This window comes from Humulus lupulus, chromosome 1 (genome assembly GCF_963169125.1).
Source record: "Humulus lupulus chromosome 1, drHumLupu1.1, whole genome shotgun sequence".
Classification (NCBI taxonomy): Eukaryota; Viridiplantae; Streptophyta; class Magnoliopsida; order Rosales; family Cannabaceae; genus Humulus; species Humulus lupulus.
In genome coordinates, this window is record NC_084793.1 from 50667584 (window position 1) to 50687215 (window position 19632).

General features: G+C 34.6%; 1 protein-coding gene across 1 annotated transcript; it reads right to left on the minus strand.

The window, feature by feature from the left end:
* Positions 1–7605: 7605 nt before the first annotated feature.
* On the minus strand, positions 7606–18055 carry LOC133792241 (protein HUA2-LIKE 2-like). Its single transcript, XM_062230150.1, has 12 exons — positions 17644–18055; positions 17227–17303; positions 11548–13656; positions 10658–11114; positions 10390–10498; positions 10178–10290; positions 9839–10026; positions 9254–9725; positions 8752–9142; positions 8484–8642; positions 8209–8263; positions 7606–8114 (listed from the first exon to the last, which is right to left on the minus strand). The coding sequence occupies exons 1-11, from the start codon at positions 17764–17766 to the stop codon at positions 8238–8240; spliced, it is 4224 nt and encodes a 1407-aa protein (XP_062086134.1). The 5' UTR covers positions 17767–18055; the 3' UTR covers positions 7606–8114; positions 8209–8237.
* Positions 18056–19632: the final 1577 nt, after the last annotated feature.

The following is a 19632-nucleotide window of genomic DNA, read 5'->3' on the forward strand; positions in this document are numbered from 1 at the left end:
AACTAACTATTGGTCATCATTTCCAAAAGTCAAATATCCTTTCCAAAAGTTGATCTGGTCTAGAGTATAGACAAAGTAAAAAGTCTAATATCCTTTCCTAAAGCTTCCTAAATAACCTATGCAGCAGTCTTAAGTAAACCTATGCAACAGTCTTCCTCCCCTTCTTTCTCCTATCCAAAATATTTTCACTAAACTCATCATTAGTCAAATATTCATCTTCTTGTTTCTTCTTCCCATGAAAATACAAGCTAACAACAATGTCTTGGCGAAGCAATTGAGCATCAAGTTCTTTTGGCATCTCATTTTCCTTTCCAAGAATTAATTGCTTAGTAAAATAAGTTGTAAAAACTCCATAGTTGTTGCAATATTACAAACACAAACAAAAACTAAGAACATAAAAACAAAACCAGAAACAAACAACATAAACAAACTTAAAAAAAAAAACTCACCACTCAACTTGTTGAGGAACGCCTCTAGCAATAGTCATTTACAAAGCATCATTCTCAACGACATCATAAGGACTAAGTGTTGGGTTTTATGCCCTTATAAAACCATGTCGGACATGTAACACAATTGATGGACCCAAAAGTGGGTATGTTTTAAATATGTAAACCGCAAGCGCACGAATCGTTCATATAGAATAGTGATTGTGTAAGCAAGGATGTCGAACCCAAAGGAGTTGTAACGACCCCAAATTCGCTAATGAGGCTTAAGGGCCTTGATTAGTGTGCCCGGAGGGCATTACTGGATTAAATGTGATTTAAATGTGTAATTATATGTTTAGTAGTATTTTTGCGATAATATGATATATATATGTGATAAATGTGAGAACCACATTATTGTGTGGGTAGGTTTGCAGGGCACGACTCGAGGCGATCCTAGAGCTAGATAGCGGAAAAGAAAGTCACAACGAGACTTAAAATATGACTTTGGACAAGTCAGGGGTACTTTAGACTATCGGGTCATGAAAATAAATATATGGAGATATATTTGAGGTTAGAATGTCTAGGCGGGAGTATTGGGGGATTTTACCGTTTTGGCCTCGGGGACGGTTCCGGCACCCCGAGCCCTGGGATTAACTTAAGGAGAATGACAAAAGTTAGGAAGCTTTTAGAAAAGTATTAAACCGACTTTATTCTACTCAGCTGGTTACTCTCTCTCTCACTCTCAAGGGAAACAAGGGAAGAAACACTCAGAGGAAAATTGGGAAATTAGAGCTGAAGAATTGCTGGAAATTTAGAGGAATTCAGGAGCAACTTAGAGGATTAGCTCAGTAGACAATCAAGGATTAAACCAGGGCTAAGGTAAGCATGAATTTCTTTCTTTCTGTGGTTAGAACTTGAGTTTCAGCTGGGTTATTGAGGTGTGCTCAATTGATGGTTAGGGTGGATTTGAGCTTAGAAAATCCTTGGAATCAGCTGGGTTTTGGCTAGAGGAAGGGTTCTATCAAGAAGGTAAGTTTTACTCCATGAGTTAATGATTTGAATTTGAGTTTTGACTAGTTAAAATTAGGTGTTTATGTTCTTAGAGTTTTAAGAATTGAAAGTGAGATATCTATGGGTTTTTTTAGCTGAATTTCTGTTGAATTGTGTAGCATAAGTTGTTTAATAAGTTGTGGTAATGTTGGGTGTTGAGTTGGGGAGCTTTGGGATGGTTTAAGGTGAGGTTTCAAGCTTAGAAATAGTGGGAAATCTGGGTTCGAAGGGAAGGGCCGCGGCTCTGTTCTAGAGTGCTGTGGCCCTGGGTTGAAGAAAAGCCAAGGAGGCTCAGCCAAGGGTGGGCGCCGCGGCGCGTGTCTTTGTTCAGGTTGGCCTTGGTTCTGTTTTGAGGCTAGGGCCGCAGCTAAGCTTCAAGGACCGCAGCCCTTAGTTGTGCACATGAACTTTTGAGGATTTTAGGCATGGGAATGTGGTCTAGTTTGCTCGGGATTGGTTTCACCACCGTGCTTGGTGGAATTCGGATTCCCGGGAGTTAGTTTTGTAACCAGAAACCTATATTTGAATATTAATGGAACCCTATACTTTGGTTGTGACTAGGTAATAAAGGCTTAGGCTCGGGAACGGACCGTGCTTGAGGGGCGTTGCTCGTAACTCAATAATTGTAAAGATTAAAGGTAAGAAAACTGCACCTGGTTGAATATATGTGACGGGACTAAGGGTTCCCTATTATAAATGCTTGAAAAGATGGTATTATGCCATGCAAGACATTTAGTGAACCAACGGCCTAAGGGTGCCAAGGGTTTCACTAGCGCACAGGGCGCGGCTCGGCCACTGGTAGCCGAGGACAGCTTATTATGCACTGAGCTCGGTTTAAGCGGGCCGGAGTCAGTGGGATAAACAGAGGGTGCAGCCTAAGTTGTCGGCCCTGAATATTATGTGATGTGAATGATATAAATGATTGATTGCATCTAGAATCTGAGCTTATGTGCTGAATGTCTATTGTGAATTATTTGATGAAAGATCATGCTTGATAATTTAACTGTCTGATATCGTTGATTGTGTTGTATATGATGTTTTCTTGCTGGGCCTTGGCTCATGGGTGCTACGTGGTGCAGGTAAGGGCAAGGGCAAGTTGGATCAGCCTTGATTGGAGAGCTCAGCGAGTGGAATGTACATGGCCAGTTGCTCAGCCAACACGGCTGAGATTTAGGCAGGGACGCGAGACCCAAAGACTGTCTATTTTGCCTTAGTATGGCTAGTGATTACTCATGTACCCTTGGGAGTCTGTAAACTTACTTTTTACCCTGTTTCTTTTGGGATCCCATGCATGTAACAGTTTAATTATATAAAATGAGTCTTTTGAGACCAAAACCTTTTTAACCCTAGCTCTTACATGTTTAATGACACGTTTTTAAAATAATGACTTGATTAGCAAGTTTTGCACCTTTAAAAGTACACAGTGTAGCAGTCTTGGCTATCCAGGGCGTTACAGGAGTTGTCTAAAATAAAAAATAAAACTATTTTAAACAAAAATTAATAAATTATAACCTAGCTCCAAAGATTGATGAGATTTTAATGTCATGAACATAAAATAAAATATTTAAAGTAAAACTATTTAAAAGAATAAAAATAAATCAATTATGATTTGAAAATAAGTTGTAAAAGAAAGATTATTAAGATACTGGAATTTACAAAATGAAAGTTTAATAATACTTATTAGTATATTGATTCCCAAGTTTTAGTGATAATTAAAATAAGTCAAACTATCATTTTCCAAATAGATTTATAATTTAAAGCACATATTATTTCTAAAAAGATAGGATTTTTCTTCACTTTAAAAAAAAAGTATAATTTCAAAGAATTTAATGTGAATCAACCTAATGAAACAACAAAAAATCAAATAACATTATTTATAAGACAAAACATAATATTTTTGTTCTAAGCATTGGATGTGTACAATTTAATGACACATCTTACACAAAGAATATTATGTTTTGCAATATGAAGAAGAAAAATCCATAAACTTTGTTGCATTACAAGGGAAATCAACATACAACATAAATATTATCTAGTTACAAGTTGCTTCATCATGATCTTAATAATCTTATGAAAAAGATTAGAAGCACATAACTAGAATAGAAATTACAAAATAAATAAAATACATATTGAAAATGGTTCTTGAAAAACACTAAAATGAAGGAGAGAATGGTAGAAAAGAAGATGGTCACCAAAAATTAAGCACACAAATCCCTTATTTATAGCAAAAAAAGAGTGTTTAAAATAATCAATTTAAATGAATTAAATTGATTAAATTAAATTTGAAATGAAGAATAATATGACATATAGGGGTAAATTTTAGGTGTAATGATGATTTTGTGGTGAAAAATGTAAGAAAGTGGGGCAAAAAATGGCATTTTTGAACAAAGGGACAAGGGGACATTGTTGGGCTCAAGAAAATTGGAGGCATGCATGGGTTTTGGTGGCAATTTGGTAGCTGGGTTGTGGGCTGGAGGCAGGCCTAGGTGGCTAGGGAAGGGCTGCTCGGATTGGGCCTGGCGTGTGGGCCGAATGGGGCTGGCTGGGAAGGCTGTTCCTGCTGGGACGAATAAGGCACAAATCCAGCTTTTTGGTCTTTTGTTTTCAGATTTGCCACATTTTTTCTTTCTTTTTCTTGGCTTTCAAGAGCTAAAAAAAATACAGCATAATTCCTACAAAATAAATATAAAATAATTCAAGACAAACTATTTTCAATTATAAAATAAATCATATTAATTCTTTGAAAATATAAATTACAACTTAATTTAATTTAACATTTAGTTTCAATAAAACACACATTTTTTTACTTCTAATTAAACACAATAAATTAAATAATTAAACTACAACAAAATAACTATAAAAACATACAAAAATATATAAAATCAAAATAAACCCAATAAATTTAAAATTACTTAAATACTTAATAAGTTACTTAAAAACTCAAAGATTAAGCAACAATTAATATAAAAAATGTGGTAAAATAACTCTATTTCTAGAGTTATCAACGATTTTATATTGTTGATAAAAGTATTTGAAATCATTTAGTTTGGCAACAGTGTTGCTAGCTTGTTTTATTACATGATTATTGAAATAATACAAATATTTATAAAATTGCAAACATATGGATAGATACAATTATAGTAACTCGGTCACAGTGGATTATAGTTGTAATTATATGTTCAAAAGAACAAGTCCTAAGATTAGGTCAGTGCATTGGATTTTCACTGATTAGGCAATCTACGATATGGTCTGCTTACACATTCAGGGTGTGATGTCTTGTCCAAGGCATTGACCAAGTATATATGATCGGATGTATTTAGTTACATTGGACTAGGACCGATATTGATTGATAAATAAGTATCGTTGTTATCAAATCTAATCAATGTCACAACGTTGACTATATGTTAAGTCGATCTTAATTCTGATTGATAATATTCTGCTAATTATATTATTTAAATCTTTTGACTTGTTCGTTACCATCTTACCCTACGGTCTAGCCCATACTTACATACTGGAGATTTAGTACTGTAATTGAGTGTGAGTATTATTCATAGATATGAAATCTATAACTTTTGTATGAGAAGTAAAAATATGATTTCTTTAATTGCTTTATTCAAAAGGTTAAATGATTGAGATCTCATTTCTGTGATTAAGTTTACGGAAATATCATTTATAAGGAACTTAGTGGGAGTTAAGGACAAAATATTGATGAGGGGTAAAACGATAATTTTCACCCAGCTCGTTATTAAGTCATCGATAGAGGATTGACTGACTGTAATTGTTATAACAATGAATAACATATTTGTGGTTTGAAAAATACGTTCTATGAATTCAAGAGTTCAATTCTAAGTCTATAGTAGAGTCACGATGAATTAATAATATAGTAAAATTATTCGTAAATAAATTCACGGTAACTTATTAGAGCTTGATTTCATGGATTCATGGTCCCCGCATCACCTTTGAGTAAATCATCTAAAATGTCTCAATTAATTGATTTAATTATCAATTAGGATTTTTTAAAGTTGATTAGGTCAATTTGGAAAATTTACAGAGATATGAGATTTAGAGAATAAAATAGAATCTTTGGGTAAATTTATTAATATTCATAAATTAGTGTCAATATAAATAAATAATATCAAATCAAGTTTCAAATTATAATTAGTTAATTTGAATAATGATTTAATTAATTAATTAAAAATATATATATTTTGAATTTAAGCCCAATTGAGATTTAAATTCAAAACAAAAAAGAGATTGGACCAAAATCCATTTATGGCAGCCCAAGACTTTTATTTTTTGTTTATTATTTTTAATTAATTTAAATTTAAATAAAACCCATTAAGTTGCCTATATAAGAAATATGATAATTAGGATTTTCATAAGGAAATGAGTTTCAGTTTATTTGTAAGTGAAAACCTAAACAGTCTAACATTTCTTAGCCACTCTCTCTTCTTCTATTCTAGATCACTATCTCATGTGTTGAGAACCAGCTCACACTAGTTCTAGGTTGATTAAAGGCTTGTTGAGGAAGACTATGTTGCTGATCTAGTTCAATCTTTTGATAATACTCTACTACAGAAATGAATCAAGGGTTAGAGAGATTGAAGGAATGAGTTGTTCCAGTTCCGCTGCGTATTCGTAAGTTTCTACATCTTTGTGTTTATGTTAATTTACGAATCTGATGTTCATATGTATATCATGTTATTCTATGTTTCTATTATGTGTTTGAAAAAATAATAGGAATCATGCATCTATATTTAAATTTCAAGATCCTACACTAAGATCAAAGTAACCAGTTACCTAGAATCGATTACCTTAACAAATAAACAACACATTTAAAATATGAATAATGTCAAAGTAACCAGTTACCTAGAACCAAAAGAAATATAAATAATCCACAATAAACAAAAATATAGAAACCAGTTACTAAGCATATAATAATTTGTTAACTAAACAACCTACTAAGAAAAAAAAAACATTAAAACATGAAAATAAGAAACTAAAATACCTGATTGTTAGTCTCATCGATAATCACACGTCCACAGCGCTTCAACCCTCCCCCAGGAATTCGAGGAGAACGTTGCAATTTTACTGACGGTCCACCCTCATCAGTGGACTTAGAAGGGCAAGCGTCCCCTGCCTTTTGAACCATTTCTACAAAAATACAAAACACAAAAAAACAACGTTGAAACAACATACATGATATAACTTCTAGCTTTATAGATTTTGAAGCACTGAGTTTTTAACTCAATAAAAAATATGTGTATAAATTCAATAAAACTATACTACCCGAATAATGTAGATAGTTTAAGAAACACAACTATATATATCACTAAAGTATGATCAACATTATTTCTGCTTGACAAACTAAATAAATTTACCAAAAAAAAAATGTAGTTGCCTTATACCTCAACCACAACAACCATAACAATCTAGTACTAGAATTTGTCAAAATCCATGAAATGTTCTTCTCTCCCCCCTTGACTGTAAAAATTCAAACCCACTATTCAAATAAACAAACATCTGATTGCAGTCCGTCATTCGTCACTCGAAACCTCCGTTCTCTGCAGCTATAGCACTCTGTATGCCGAAGTAAGTCAGCTCCGATCGACGACTATGAAGACCACAGCTTGCCTCCGTTCACCGACCTCCATTCACCTGCACTCAACTCCGATGGTCGCCCACCTTCCAGCCCGTGGCCGAATTTCCCCAATGTTGCAGAAAACCCCAAATCACCACATATGGGTATGAAGCTTTTGACAAAAAATAAATGAAACGAAGAAATGAAACAATCGATTTTGTAAAAAGTAAATAAAAACAAAAAGTAAATGTTTTAACATATAAAATCAATTAAAAAGTTTTAAAAAATGTGTACTGGACACTGATTTTTTTTAACTAAATACCCCAATTTAAAATACTTAAAAATAATACCCTTCTACTTTTATAAAATATCATTAGTAATCAAAATATGACAATAATAATAAGTTAATACAAAAATATAGGAAAAAACCTAGTGAATAAAATTGATCAAAAACCATCAAATAATACTCGTAAAAAATAGCCATATTTTTTAAAACTTTCTTAAAAAACCATATAAAATGTAATTTCCACTTCTTTTTAGGACCATTCCTCAGTCAAAACCATTCTTAATCCAATCTGAAATTAGCTCAAGAGCAAAGAGCAATTGTGTAAATTTTGACATATGATAACACTATTATGCACTTAAATATTGTCAAATTCTCTACAAGTTCCAACAAATTCCACCATATACATAAATTTGCTGATTAAATTCCTATGAAGGGCTAACAAAATAAATTATATTAAAATTTTCCAATTGGAAATTGAAAAGAAAAAGAAAAATTATACACTGAAGTCTAGAGTTAATCAGAGCTCTCCACCATCTCTACAGCGACCGGCTTCCCGCTTTGCTTTTGCTGAAAAGCAGGATAGAAATCCATATGTACAACTCCGACATGTCAAAGAGTCGGTCTTCTTCGCCAAGCCCTCTTTAGTCTCTTAATCTTACTGAACATCCGTGCCCCGTAGCATAAAAAGACAATGGCTCGGATTATAAAAAATAAAATAACCAACTACTCTTAACAAGCAGCAGAAGCCAGATCAAAAATGCGTTTGTGACACCTAGTAATTGCAGGAAAATATACAATTATTGAGAAAATTCAAACAAAAGAAACCACCATATTTAACCTGGTAGAAATTTAAGATCATAACATACCAGAAACTCAATAGTAATTTGGTACACGTTCATCTAGGCCGCCAAAAGTTTGGACCTGAAACACAGAAGATGTGCTTGAGCCCGTAAGATCTTGTAGAAATTAGTTAAATGCAATAACAAAATATAAAAAAGCAACATCAGATTCCCAATCCAATCTCAATCAACAAAAGGAATCCCCTAAAACCAACAATATAAATATTTAAATCTAGAATAACCAACCACGAAAATAGAAATTAATCAGTTCCATTTTATAAAAATAAAAGACGGACATGTACCTGCAACAGGAATCGGCCCTTCTCGAGGTGGTCTATAAGGCATGGAATGCCTATGGCTCATTGACCGTGGAGGAAATCTCCATCCTTGGTTAGGTTCAGATGGGGGACCAACAAAAGGAGCAGGTCCATAAGATTTCCCTTTTCCAGGATATTGCGGACCTAAGGCCAGAAAGAAAACAAAATATAAATATCTACATAAAATACAGTAACAGACAAGCCCAAGTCCAAAAAAACTCATGTATTACAGTTAGTGTAATAGAAAGCTTACCAGAAAAAGAATGTGGAGGCAACCTCCAGTTGTCATGAAGCTCATGCGGAGCTTGCTTTATTCTCTCATGATTATTGTAAAAGTTCTCACGATCCCAACTCTGTGAAAAGTGGTATCTATTGGAGTAAGAATGTGGTGGGGTAGCCTCCCGCCGGGGCTTGAAGTGTTGTTCACCACTAACATAAGAAAACTGATTTGATGGTGGGGGATGAGGTGGTCGTAAAGGGTAGCCCTTGCTATGATAATTATGGCCAGGAAAAGAATCAGCTATTTGCCTCTGAGGATCTCTACAGTCGGAAGCATGATAGTGCACTGAATCAGATATTGGTTGATTAATTCTTGGTGCACTTGACTGCTGGGTAACTGACTGGACCATGGTATCCTGGATATTCTGCAATTAAAACCAGCAATTTGTAACTAAGCATCATTCTGATTACATCAAAACCTGACTCATAATAAAGCATAGAAAATTAATAAAATAAATGAATGAACAAAAATGTACATCATGGTAGAGCTTTGAGTCCATGCCATTTGCATAATGATCAGGCACCACACATGGCGGGGCAATGGATGGAGGGGGTGGGGGTGGGGGTGGAGGAGGAGGAGGTGATGATGGAAGTGGAGGAGATGAAGGTGGCACGTCCTGAGGTAGCGGAGGTGCAAATGTCAGTGAAAAATGCTGTTCAAACTGGTTTTGCGAAATCTGTGGGGCAACTACTACTCCAGTAGCACAGGAAGATGAATTTAATTCTGATTCACAAGGAGCTACATCCTCCATTTCAAGTTCCCCATCAACATCTTCCAGAATATGCCGATGCTTTTCCATGGCAGGTGTCGTCTCATGGTCACCACATGCTTCAGGGCTATGCTCAGGAGTGACAGCCTCAAAACTTCCCCCATCAGAATCACTTCCTTCGCCTTCATCTTTCAGCATGCTAGGCATACAAAATCCTGGAAGCTGAAAGCTTGAATTGCTGCAGCAGCAATGCAAGAAAGAGAGAGAAAAAAATTAATATCCGTAAACGTGTACCACAATCTACAATCACACAAAACAATGCAGACACAATAACATCCAAGTAATACAAACCTTCCATATTCATCAACAAGCATCCCCTCCATTTCTCTAAGAGGATCGTCCAAAGACCTCTCTGTTCTCATTGAGCGCCTAGAGAATGGACCTGATGTAGAACCAGGACCATGATAATCCAGTTCTCGCATATGGCGACGAATTACTGATTCAGGAAGAATCTTTCTTTCCAACCAAAGCCTCAGAACCTATAGCAAAGACAGAAATTAGACCAGAATTAAAACCATATAACTTTGAAGTACACTACATGTGACCAAAGCCAAGGATGAAGCAAAAGACGATTTGATATCTTAAATCAGTAGTCAAAGGGGGCAAAAAAAAAAAGAACCCTTCTCTTGCCTTAAGACACTGCCTTCGGTTTTCATACGCAGAATTTCCAGGGGGAGCAGCAGCTACTAATAAACGTGGAAGCATTGCTTGAAATGCAGAAGGGTACAAGCCACCAACATCACCTATTCTCACATCCCATGCACAATACAAATTAACCTAAATAAGTTTTATATCTTGTAAAGATAATCATAATCTAATATTCAAGAGAGCAAATAAAATACCTTTCATGCCTCGGGAACACTGTGCAATAGAATCCACAAGGAAGAACAAGTCTACCCTTCGATGTAAGCTTGACTCAGTTTCCAAACAACGTGCAAGAATGTCAACAACCTGATTCATAAAATTCAGACATCATGAAATGTCACGGTAAATGTGTTATAAGCCTCTACTATTTATAAACATCAGCCCTCAATGTCTACAAGGTCATTGTTGTTGGGTATATCTTGAATTAAACATAAAGAAAACAGCAGGACTAGAACATTTTTGTACCTTGGAAGAGACACCAAGTTTAGCACAGTCAATAGCTACCCGTGTTGCTCGACCGATGCTCTCCTTTGTTCGTGTCAGTGTTCCAAGCATTGCCTCAAAGGATGACAGAGCAGCATTTGACTCAGCATGCTTTCCAACAGATTTTGGTCTCTGAGTCACCATCGAGTCATATTTTTCTTCTCCGTCAACTACTGGAGGATGCAAAGTTATTTTATGGTGTAAATGTACATCAGGACCACAACTGCTATTATTTTGAAGAAAACTACTATGATCTGATATGGATACATGGCCAAATGGAGCATTGGGTGGAGATGCCTGGGGAAGAGAATCACCCCCATCTGTTAGAGATGGACTTAAATTGTTGACTAAGCCATCATCTAAATCATTGTTTGGAAATGGCAAAGAGCTCGAGTCTTTTGGCTTATGTTCGTGTAAAGCATCCATTACAACCTCAGACCTAATTTAAAAAAAGCAGGAAAGAGTTTCAATAATAATTGTTGTGACATAATGCTGGATTAGAATGGAGATAAATAAAACAGGAAAAGAGAAACGTTAAGAATTTTTATCACATGATAGTAAAAAAACTAGATATTACATTAAACATCTGTGATAAATAAAATATACCACATAAAGCTAGACGGAAAATAGAGAGTAGTAATAAATACTTTCTAGGAAGGGTAAATAGAAATGCTAATAATTCTGGAAACAAAAAATATTAATTAACCGAAAAAAGCTAAATACTTAAAGAAAGGAAATGAGAAAAAGCTAAATACTTGTGAAAAGGAACATAAATGCATAAAATATATACTAAACCTCAAATATATAAATACTGGAAAAATAACAGAAAAGCAAAGCCTTGTGAAACAGGATTTATACATTCATAAGCTTACATGTCATTTTCTTCTCTGTTGTCATCAGGTGGAGGCTCCGTCGATCTGTTATTCTCATCACTGATGCTCTCTGTATTTAATTGTAGTACACCAACACAACTTTGAGGTGAAATTTCACCAATACCGTCATGAGTACCTGAATTGGGATCCATGTTCATTGCAGTAGGTTCGCAAACATCATATTCATTTTGTGACTTCTCTGATTTATAATCAATTGATTCAATACTTTTGGTATCACATTTTTTCTCAGGAAGCAACAGCTCCTCTTCTGATCCTTGAACAGATCTGACATCAGATTCCTTTCTGTCAGGACTAGACAACAAAAGCCTTGAACTTTGAGTTTGAACTGGAGTCGCAGCAGCCTCACCACCATCAGATCCATCACAAGTATTGTTTCCATCAGCATGGTTCCCAGAATTCAGAAAACTTTCTTCGCCAGATTTACTATTTTGAATAACAGAACTCTCAACTCTTCGATTATTTAAGTCCATTTCCAGAGATAATTCAGTATTTTTGCCTGAGCTAGGGTTAAAGGTAGTGTCTAGTCCGGAATCGTCAACCTCTTGAGCATTACAACCAATGGAGTCCACATTCGGCAGTACCATGTCATTTACTGTTTTGCTTTCTATAGTCATATCAGGAGACGTACTCGTCAAAGAATTAAAATTTCCATTAGGAAGGATATTCATGTCCATTGAAGCATCCTTACATGATTGAACTTCCTCGGCAGCATTAGCAGACATGGCTTCCAGAGCACGGTGTAGGCGTTTAGATGGCGGCAAAGCTGATTCACCATCAACCGAGCAGCCAAATGATTGGTCTTTGTTAGCTTTCCATGTATGAGGCTTACTTCCACAAAACTGAGAACAATTATGTGAAGGTGATGCAACAGATGCTGCACTTGTCATTAGTGAGTCCCTCTCAATGGGATCATCACAATTCATAGATTTTCCAATTGCTCCTACTATTTGGACAACAGCATCTTTCTGGGTGTTCTCCTCCGAGGTTGAAAGGCTATTAGGCTCTTTCAAGGAAGATGGTTCACCCATCCGAACCCTTGCTCGTTTTACCAGCGGCAAGTGCTCGTCTCCATCTTCCTTGGGACAGCTTCCATTCATCTTCTCACAAACACTGTGTGAGCTTTCACTAGTACTTTGTACACCAGCCTCCTTATCTACTGTAATGGTAGGTTCTAATGCATCATTACTCACCCGTTTTCTGCTTGGTTTCCTTTTCTTTTTTACTACAACGGCCTTTATTTGGAGATCAAACCCTTTGGTTAACTCAACATCACCCTCCAAGCACCCAACAAGTGTCCCTGAGTGTTCAATTTTACAACCAGAATCAATAGTACTGCCTTCATTGAAACTAAAGGTGTCAGACTCAACTGTGACAATTTCAGAACCATTATCTTCAATGCTACCACTTGACACAAAAGTAGATAAATCAACATCATCACATTCAGAGGCATCAGCTGATTTTCTCCTTTGTTTATTTCTTCTTAGCAACCCTTCGCGAACAACAGAAGCTGATATGTTCCCAGCAATTTTGCTATTATCATTACATTGCACAATAGAACCACGCAACTTACGGGACTCCAGCCTTGATGACGTTCTGGACCTTCTAACTATAGGTTCTCTCTGCAAAACACCACTTTGTAAAGATAAATCTTTAGATCTTTTCCTCGAAGAATTTATGGTGCGCAAAGGTGTTTCTGTAACTGTAGCAGTATCGGTAGGTTCTTCTTTCTCACACACAGCATCTACAGGTGCAGTAGCAGAAGTATCCTCAACTGGAAGGCTTGGATCATTTCCATCAGCAATACAAGATGAAGAATTAAACCTCGAATCAAGAGTTGCTTCAGGAGCTTCATGATGATCTTTTGACCCAAGAATTGCTGATGAGTCAACCGAGTTCCCACCATTCATATGAGTAACTCCTTCAGAGTTGAAATCATCAGATTGGTCCTGATTCTTCAACTTTTCATAACTATCAATAATCTCCTGCACTGCACGAACAAAATCAGCACCCTTACCATGACGTTTGACCAAAAGAGTTTGTTTCTTCTCCTCGGTAAATGCCTCCACATCAGCAGGGTTGCAGAATGCTCTACATAACAGATACATTTTAAAATAACTCAAAAATAACTCCTTGCCGGACTTAAAAATAACTTTTAACAAGTAGGTCAGTTAAAATCAAAACCAACTAGGCAAAATCAAAGCATAACAGTGAATGCCCAACCAAGAGGAGATATAAAGATTATTGCATAACAATGTAGAATTTTGTTTCAAAAAATCGAAAATGAACAAAGATTTCTTCAATCTTTTCTTAAATCCCACAAATTTACCAAACTCATTTTGTGAACTAGTGACTGAGAAGTGTATACATCATTTGCTTGAAAAGAAATAACTGTATCTGTAATTTTGAAAAAGAGGTGTTGGACGTGTCTTTGCTGTGGGAAAAATTAAGTTGCTAGCTTCTATTTGGGCTTCAATGGTGGAAAAGGTATTTAGGTATTTCCCCTTTCTGTAAGTACTCTATGCTGGAAAATACTGTCTGGCAGTGTATTTCTATTTGTTCCTCCTCTTTGCTTTAGTTTGTACTTATGCTTGAGTTGAAGATGAATTGTCCTCTTGATTGTAATTTCCTTTCTTGATAATTAATTTAAGTTTTTATTTCGTATTTTTAAAAAGTTTGATAGTAGGTCTTCCCCGTATTACTGCCTAGGTTCCCCAAAACAAAACTAACTGCAGCTAAATTAGGAGCAACCATGTCTAACTACTCAATATAACCTTGATTGTAAAACTTCACTGAGAAGTTTTACAGTACACATTAATAAATTCCAACACAGTACCAACAAAGAAACATGTTTTGATATTAACCTAAAGAAATGTTCTTCTCTAGAATCGAACTAAGATGATAAGGTTTTATAGAAAATAAAGAAGACAATACAACAGTTCTGAGATGATGTATCAACATCTCTTTAAACACCAGATGTAGGATGAAAGAAACAAATAAATACCATGAACTCAGATGATTATAAATAAATAAATAAATAACTAGTCTTAGCTTGCTCCTACAACCAACCAATGGATAAAATTTGGTATACACCAGGTAAACAAAGGCTTCTCACCATAATACTTAAATATTGAAAATCACCAACATCAAAAGGCAGTGTCTAAAATATGAATCAAGACACAATTTATAACAAAAATAAATAAATAAAGTTACTCGTAATCCACACCTAAATTTTCGAATTCAAAATCCCTCAATATGCAAAAAAACTCCTCCACAAAAGAAGACATCATCTCCAAGCAAGAGTTAAAAAAATATGATATAGAGTTGTAGCAATTTTACTTACCATTTTAGTCAAGAATAAAAGTCCAATACAAGCATACTAATGTGTTTCCAGCCAGTCATTGTTGCTAGGGCCTACGGAAATTTCGTGGAAGTTCACGGAACTATACATAAAACTAGCAAGTTCATGGAAGTTCATATCTTCATGTTATAGTGAGTTCCATAAAGTTGGAAATAGAAGCAGCCCAAGTTGTAGGGGTGTGGTGTGTGGAAATGGGCCGTTGGAAATCAGTTTTCCTAATTAGTTGGAATATATTCTTTAAAAGATAGGGTTATTTGAATCAATATGGATTAGCAAGAAGCAATCAAGAAGAACGAATATCCAATGTTCACGCATAGAAGATAGAAGATAGAAGAGAGTAGTTGTTAAACACTCCAGTCCGGTTTTGTATAAATTATGTTATCTAAAATGATGTTTGATTAACCATGTAGGAATTTTGATCCACACAAGTTTAGATGGAAAGTGTGCGCTCCTGTTAAGGTCAAAGTCTTTAGTTGGATGGCAGCCTTGAACAAAATAAATACTATAAACAATTTGCAGAGAATGAATCCTAGTCAAGTTTTCTTTCTGACTTGGTGTGTTCTATGTAAGAAAAATTCTGAGTCGGCAGATCACATTCTATTCATAGTGATTTTACCATATCTTTATGGCACAAGATTTTGGCAGAGCTTGGTTTGGTATGGAGTACTCCAAGAAGTTGTTACAATTTCACTGTTCAAGACTTTGATAGGAATTATAAATTCTCACAAAATATAAATGATAATTTGAAATAGTAGAGTTTTAGCAATTTTGTGGGCTGTGTGGTTGGAAAGAAATGATGATCTTTCAAGATAGCGAAAAGAAAATTGAGTTTGAGTGTGTATATGAGGATTGGTATAATTTATTGAGAGAATATGATATGTAATTTTTCTTTTTTTTTTTTTGAAAAGAGACAGAGGCAACGTGTCCATGAGTGACCCCCTTCCAATTAAATTGAGAGCCTTCACTCATGGCTAAGAAAAAGAGATTTGTAATTTTTGCTGCTTTAATGTTGGCACTGCAAGGCTGATTACTCTGAAAAAAAATTAGCTCGTAGCTTTTCATTTTGTGTTCAATAGTTGTGAATTGGCTATTAAATGAGTTGTTTCTTGACCCAAACCAAAAATAAGAGAAGAAGAAATAGAATTTTTTTTGTTTTTTCTTCATACTAAATAAAGAACTACATAAAATAATAAAAAACAAAACAAGAAAAAATAACTATCTAAATTGTCCTCTCCCCACTCTTCAAAAAGAATCCTCTTCAAGTTAGTAATTCAGTTCTGAGCCTCTGAGTGTAATTATTTTCCATATTCAAAACTTCTATTATACATATTTTCTAGCAACACTACCAGCTTTAAAACACACTAATAGCACGAGGAATGACTACAAAAATAAGAAAAAAAGAAAAAAAAAAAATTTAACAAATAAGTGTCATGTTTTGTTCTCTCTGTTATTCCCAGCACTAATAATAATAACAAAACAAAAATCACGTAGGATTAATTGCCATATGCCAGCTCCTAAACAACAACAATCACAACCACGACAAAACAACAATTGACAGATCAAATCTAAACAATGCATCAACACATTATCTGACAATGAAACCAAAATGTAAAACTTTCATCTCCTCTACACAAACGATTGTACATCTTAAAACAAGAAAATGAATGATAACTCAAATAAGATAAAACTTACATCACTGGTGCACACAGTAAAATCAATCACACCTCTGTGCAAGTGAGTTTATTGTCCTCGCTGAAATTATAAGTTAAAGGCAATAAACTTGGAAAGATATCATTTAAATTTTATTTACTAAACTTTAATTCATCGTTCGAAATCCATTCACTTTCTTTCAGGGACAGCCTTGCTCAAGAAAAATATCTAGGTCAAGTAAAATGTAAATTAATTGAATAACTAGGTTCCAATTCTATAGAAAAAAGAAAGATGGAAACAAAGAATAATAACAATAACTGATAATCAAGTACATACTACAACAAAAGGATAGTAATCTAACGGAAATAAAATACACCACCATATACTTGCAAAAAAGAAAAACACAACATGATCCGTCTTTTATCATTAAACTTACAACACCTACTTTTTATGCACTTTCTCAAACTACACTACATACAGAAATAACATAAAATCAAAATAAATTATTTATGTATCTAACATCCATTCCTGAACCTGACTTAGAAGTAAAGGAGAAACATATCAATCATGCAACTTCATAAAATCCAGAAAGCAATACCATTTTATAATTAATATACGAATAACTGATACTACTGCCAGCGAATACTTACATCTGTTGGGTACCGAAAAAGTAAACGAGTACTTTCTTCCAATCAGCAGGGTAGCCCCACTTCTCCGGTTCACTTACCTGCCACCAGAATCTAAGTTGATAAGCACAACAGTTGTCAAATTGAGTGTTCATCGCGAACAAAAGGTAGTCCGACGAAACAAAAGGAATAGCATAAATACTCAAAATTCATAGGAACCCCTAATATAGTCCCCAAAAGAAAAAAAGGCTTCAAACCAGATCTACAAAACTAACTCCTAACAAAACCCACATCAAACCCCCAGACACAAGAAACTAACAACACAAAAACATAAGCAACCCAAAAGGGAAATACTAAAAACCCCAATTCATCACTCAACCGCTCACCATCGTAATTTAAAGAAACAATCAAAATTATGTATATTTCACTCTAAGCACATACCGTGGCCGGCCAAGCAGGGAAACCCTTGACTTTAGCAAGCACAAGATCGCCGACCTTCCACTGCCGGCGAGCAGCGGCGGCAGCGGCTGCTTTACTGACGCCTTTTCGTCGACTCGGCGCCATCGAAGAACCACCCGATTGAAACTAGAGCAGTGCTATTGAGTACAAATTAAATAGACCAGTTCCGCGATTTGCCGAAATCGCCCAAGAAATTGAACAATTTCGCACTGTGTGTGAAAGAGAAAAGCAGGCATTGAAGCTCAAAGATCAGAGAGAGAGAGAGAGGACGAGAGGAAAAGTGAGTGAAACCCGTCTAAGAATGGAGGAAGCAGAGAAACCCTAATTGCACAAGCGAGGGGTTAGAGAGAGAAAGTGGAAAACAGTCTAATAGAGCGTTTTTACGTGGAAGAACGGCATTCAAACAGGGATATGAGTTGGTTTGGTTGGATGGGAGTGAGGATAAAATGCGCCGGAGCGGCATACGCTAAATTACTCTTGAGAGTAAACTAACGTGCGCTGAAGCGGCGTATGCTTAATATTTTTACGTAAGGAGTTAACTAAACGTGCGCTTGTTAGTGGGGGGCCTGAACTATGCAATAGCACGTGACCCACCAACTCATGGGCATTTGATTTCGTAGTCGCATCGTAATCTAAAAGGGCCACTTCTCTCATTTGGGTCATACTTATACCATGCTGTCGTAATCAAACCCATTCCTCGTTTCGACTTCTAACTGAAAATATTTTGTTTTGGGCTAGGCCCATACCCAATTACTCCTTTCAGGCCCACGATATTTTTTTCTTAAAAAAATTAGAGAAATTTGCATATACTACGGTAAGTTAACAAAAAAAAAGTCTAAATATACGGCAAGTGAAACTAATTACAAATATACAGCACCCAATTATAATGCCAACCAATGAATATCTATTGTTAAATACGGCACCCAAGCCCATATGGTAACACAGTCTTTTATTTTGTTAACATGTTTGTAATAATGATTTACATAGTTAATTTTATAGCTAAAATATTCAATTTTTGTAACTAAAATTTACAAAAAATGCTAGATGTTAGAACAACTAAATTTTTAACAAATGCTATAGTTACAAAGTAAAAATATAAGTTACAAGATTGTAACAGATAGTAACAAAACTATTACAATCAATAACAAAATTGTTACCGACAGTAACTAAAAATCATTAAAAAGTAAAAAAATGAGTTGCAAAATTGTGATAAGTAGTAACAAAACTATTACAATGAGTAAACAACTTTTACAAATTTGTAAACAACATTTACAAATTAATTCGTATAAAAAAATTGATTTTGTAACAAAAGTTTACCTAACTAATTTACAAATAAAAATATATTTGTGTAACTAGTATTTGCATAAATAATTTATAAATTTACTTAACATAATTATAATAAAAATGTACCAAACTAGTTTTATAATTTTAATAGTTATTTATCATTCCAATAGTATTCCTGGAACAATATTACTAATTTGTAACAACTTATTATTATTTTAATGATTATTTGTCTTTTAGTATTATTTAAAGAGTCTAATTTTAATCCTTGTAGACTATAACTAGCTATATATTCACTCACAAATGGGTAAGTATATATTCATGTACTATAGTATGTCGTATGCATATTTATATGGATACATACATATCTTAAAACATCCTATATCAAAAGTTAACCCGTATATTTGATATGCACCATATATCTCAAATTATTTTGAGATATACGGTGATGTGTGTAATTTTTCCAAAAAAATTACACTTGCCATCTTAATTCCCATTTTAATTACAAAAATAATTAAATTTTATAGAAAAAATTACATTTTATATGAAATTTTTAATAGAGTGTGCAAAAATATGACTATTTTTCAAAAAAAGTTCATCTATGGCCTTTTTTTAAGAATTTTCATTGTTGTGGATTTATTTTCTCATATTTTTGTATAAAAGTTGGTTTATGTCATAGTTTTACTCTTA

Excerpts from the sequence above, each read along its gene's own strand:
- LOC133792241 (XM_062230150.1), bottom strand. The coding sequence starts at position 17,766 with ATGGCGCCGAGTCGACGAAAAGGCGTCAGTAAAGCAGCCGCTGCCGCC. Across the intron at positions 10,291-10,389 it reads GTGTTCCCGAGGCATGAAAG|GTGATGTTGGTGGCTTGTAC; the intron begins GTATTTTATTTG and ends ATGTGAGAATAG. Across the intron at positions 8,264-8,483 it reads AGGGCCGATTCCTGTTGCAG|GTCCAAACTTTTGGCGGCCT; the intron begins GTACATGTCCGT and ends TCTGTGTTTCAG.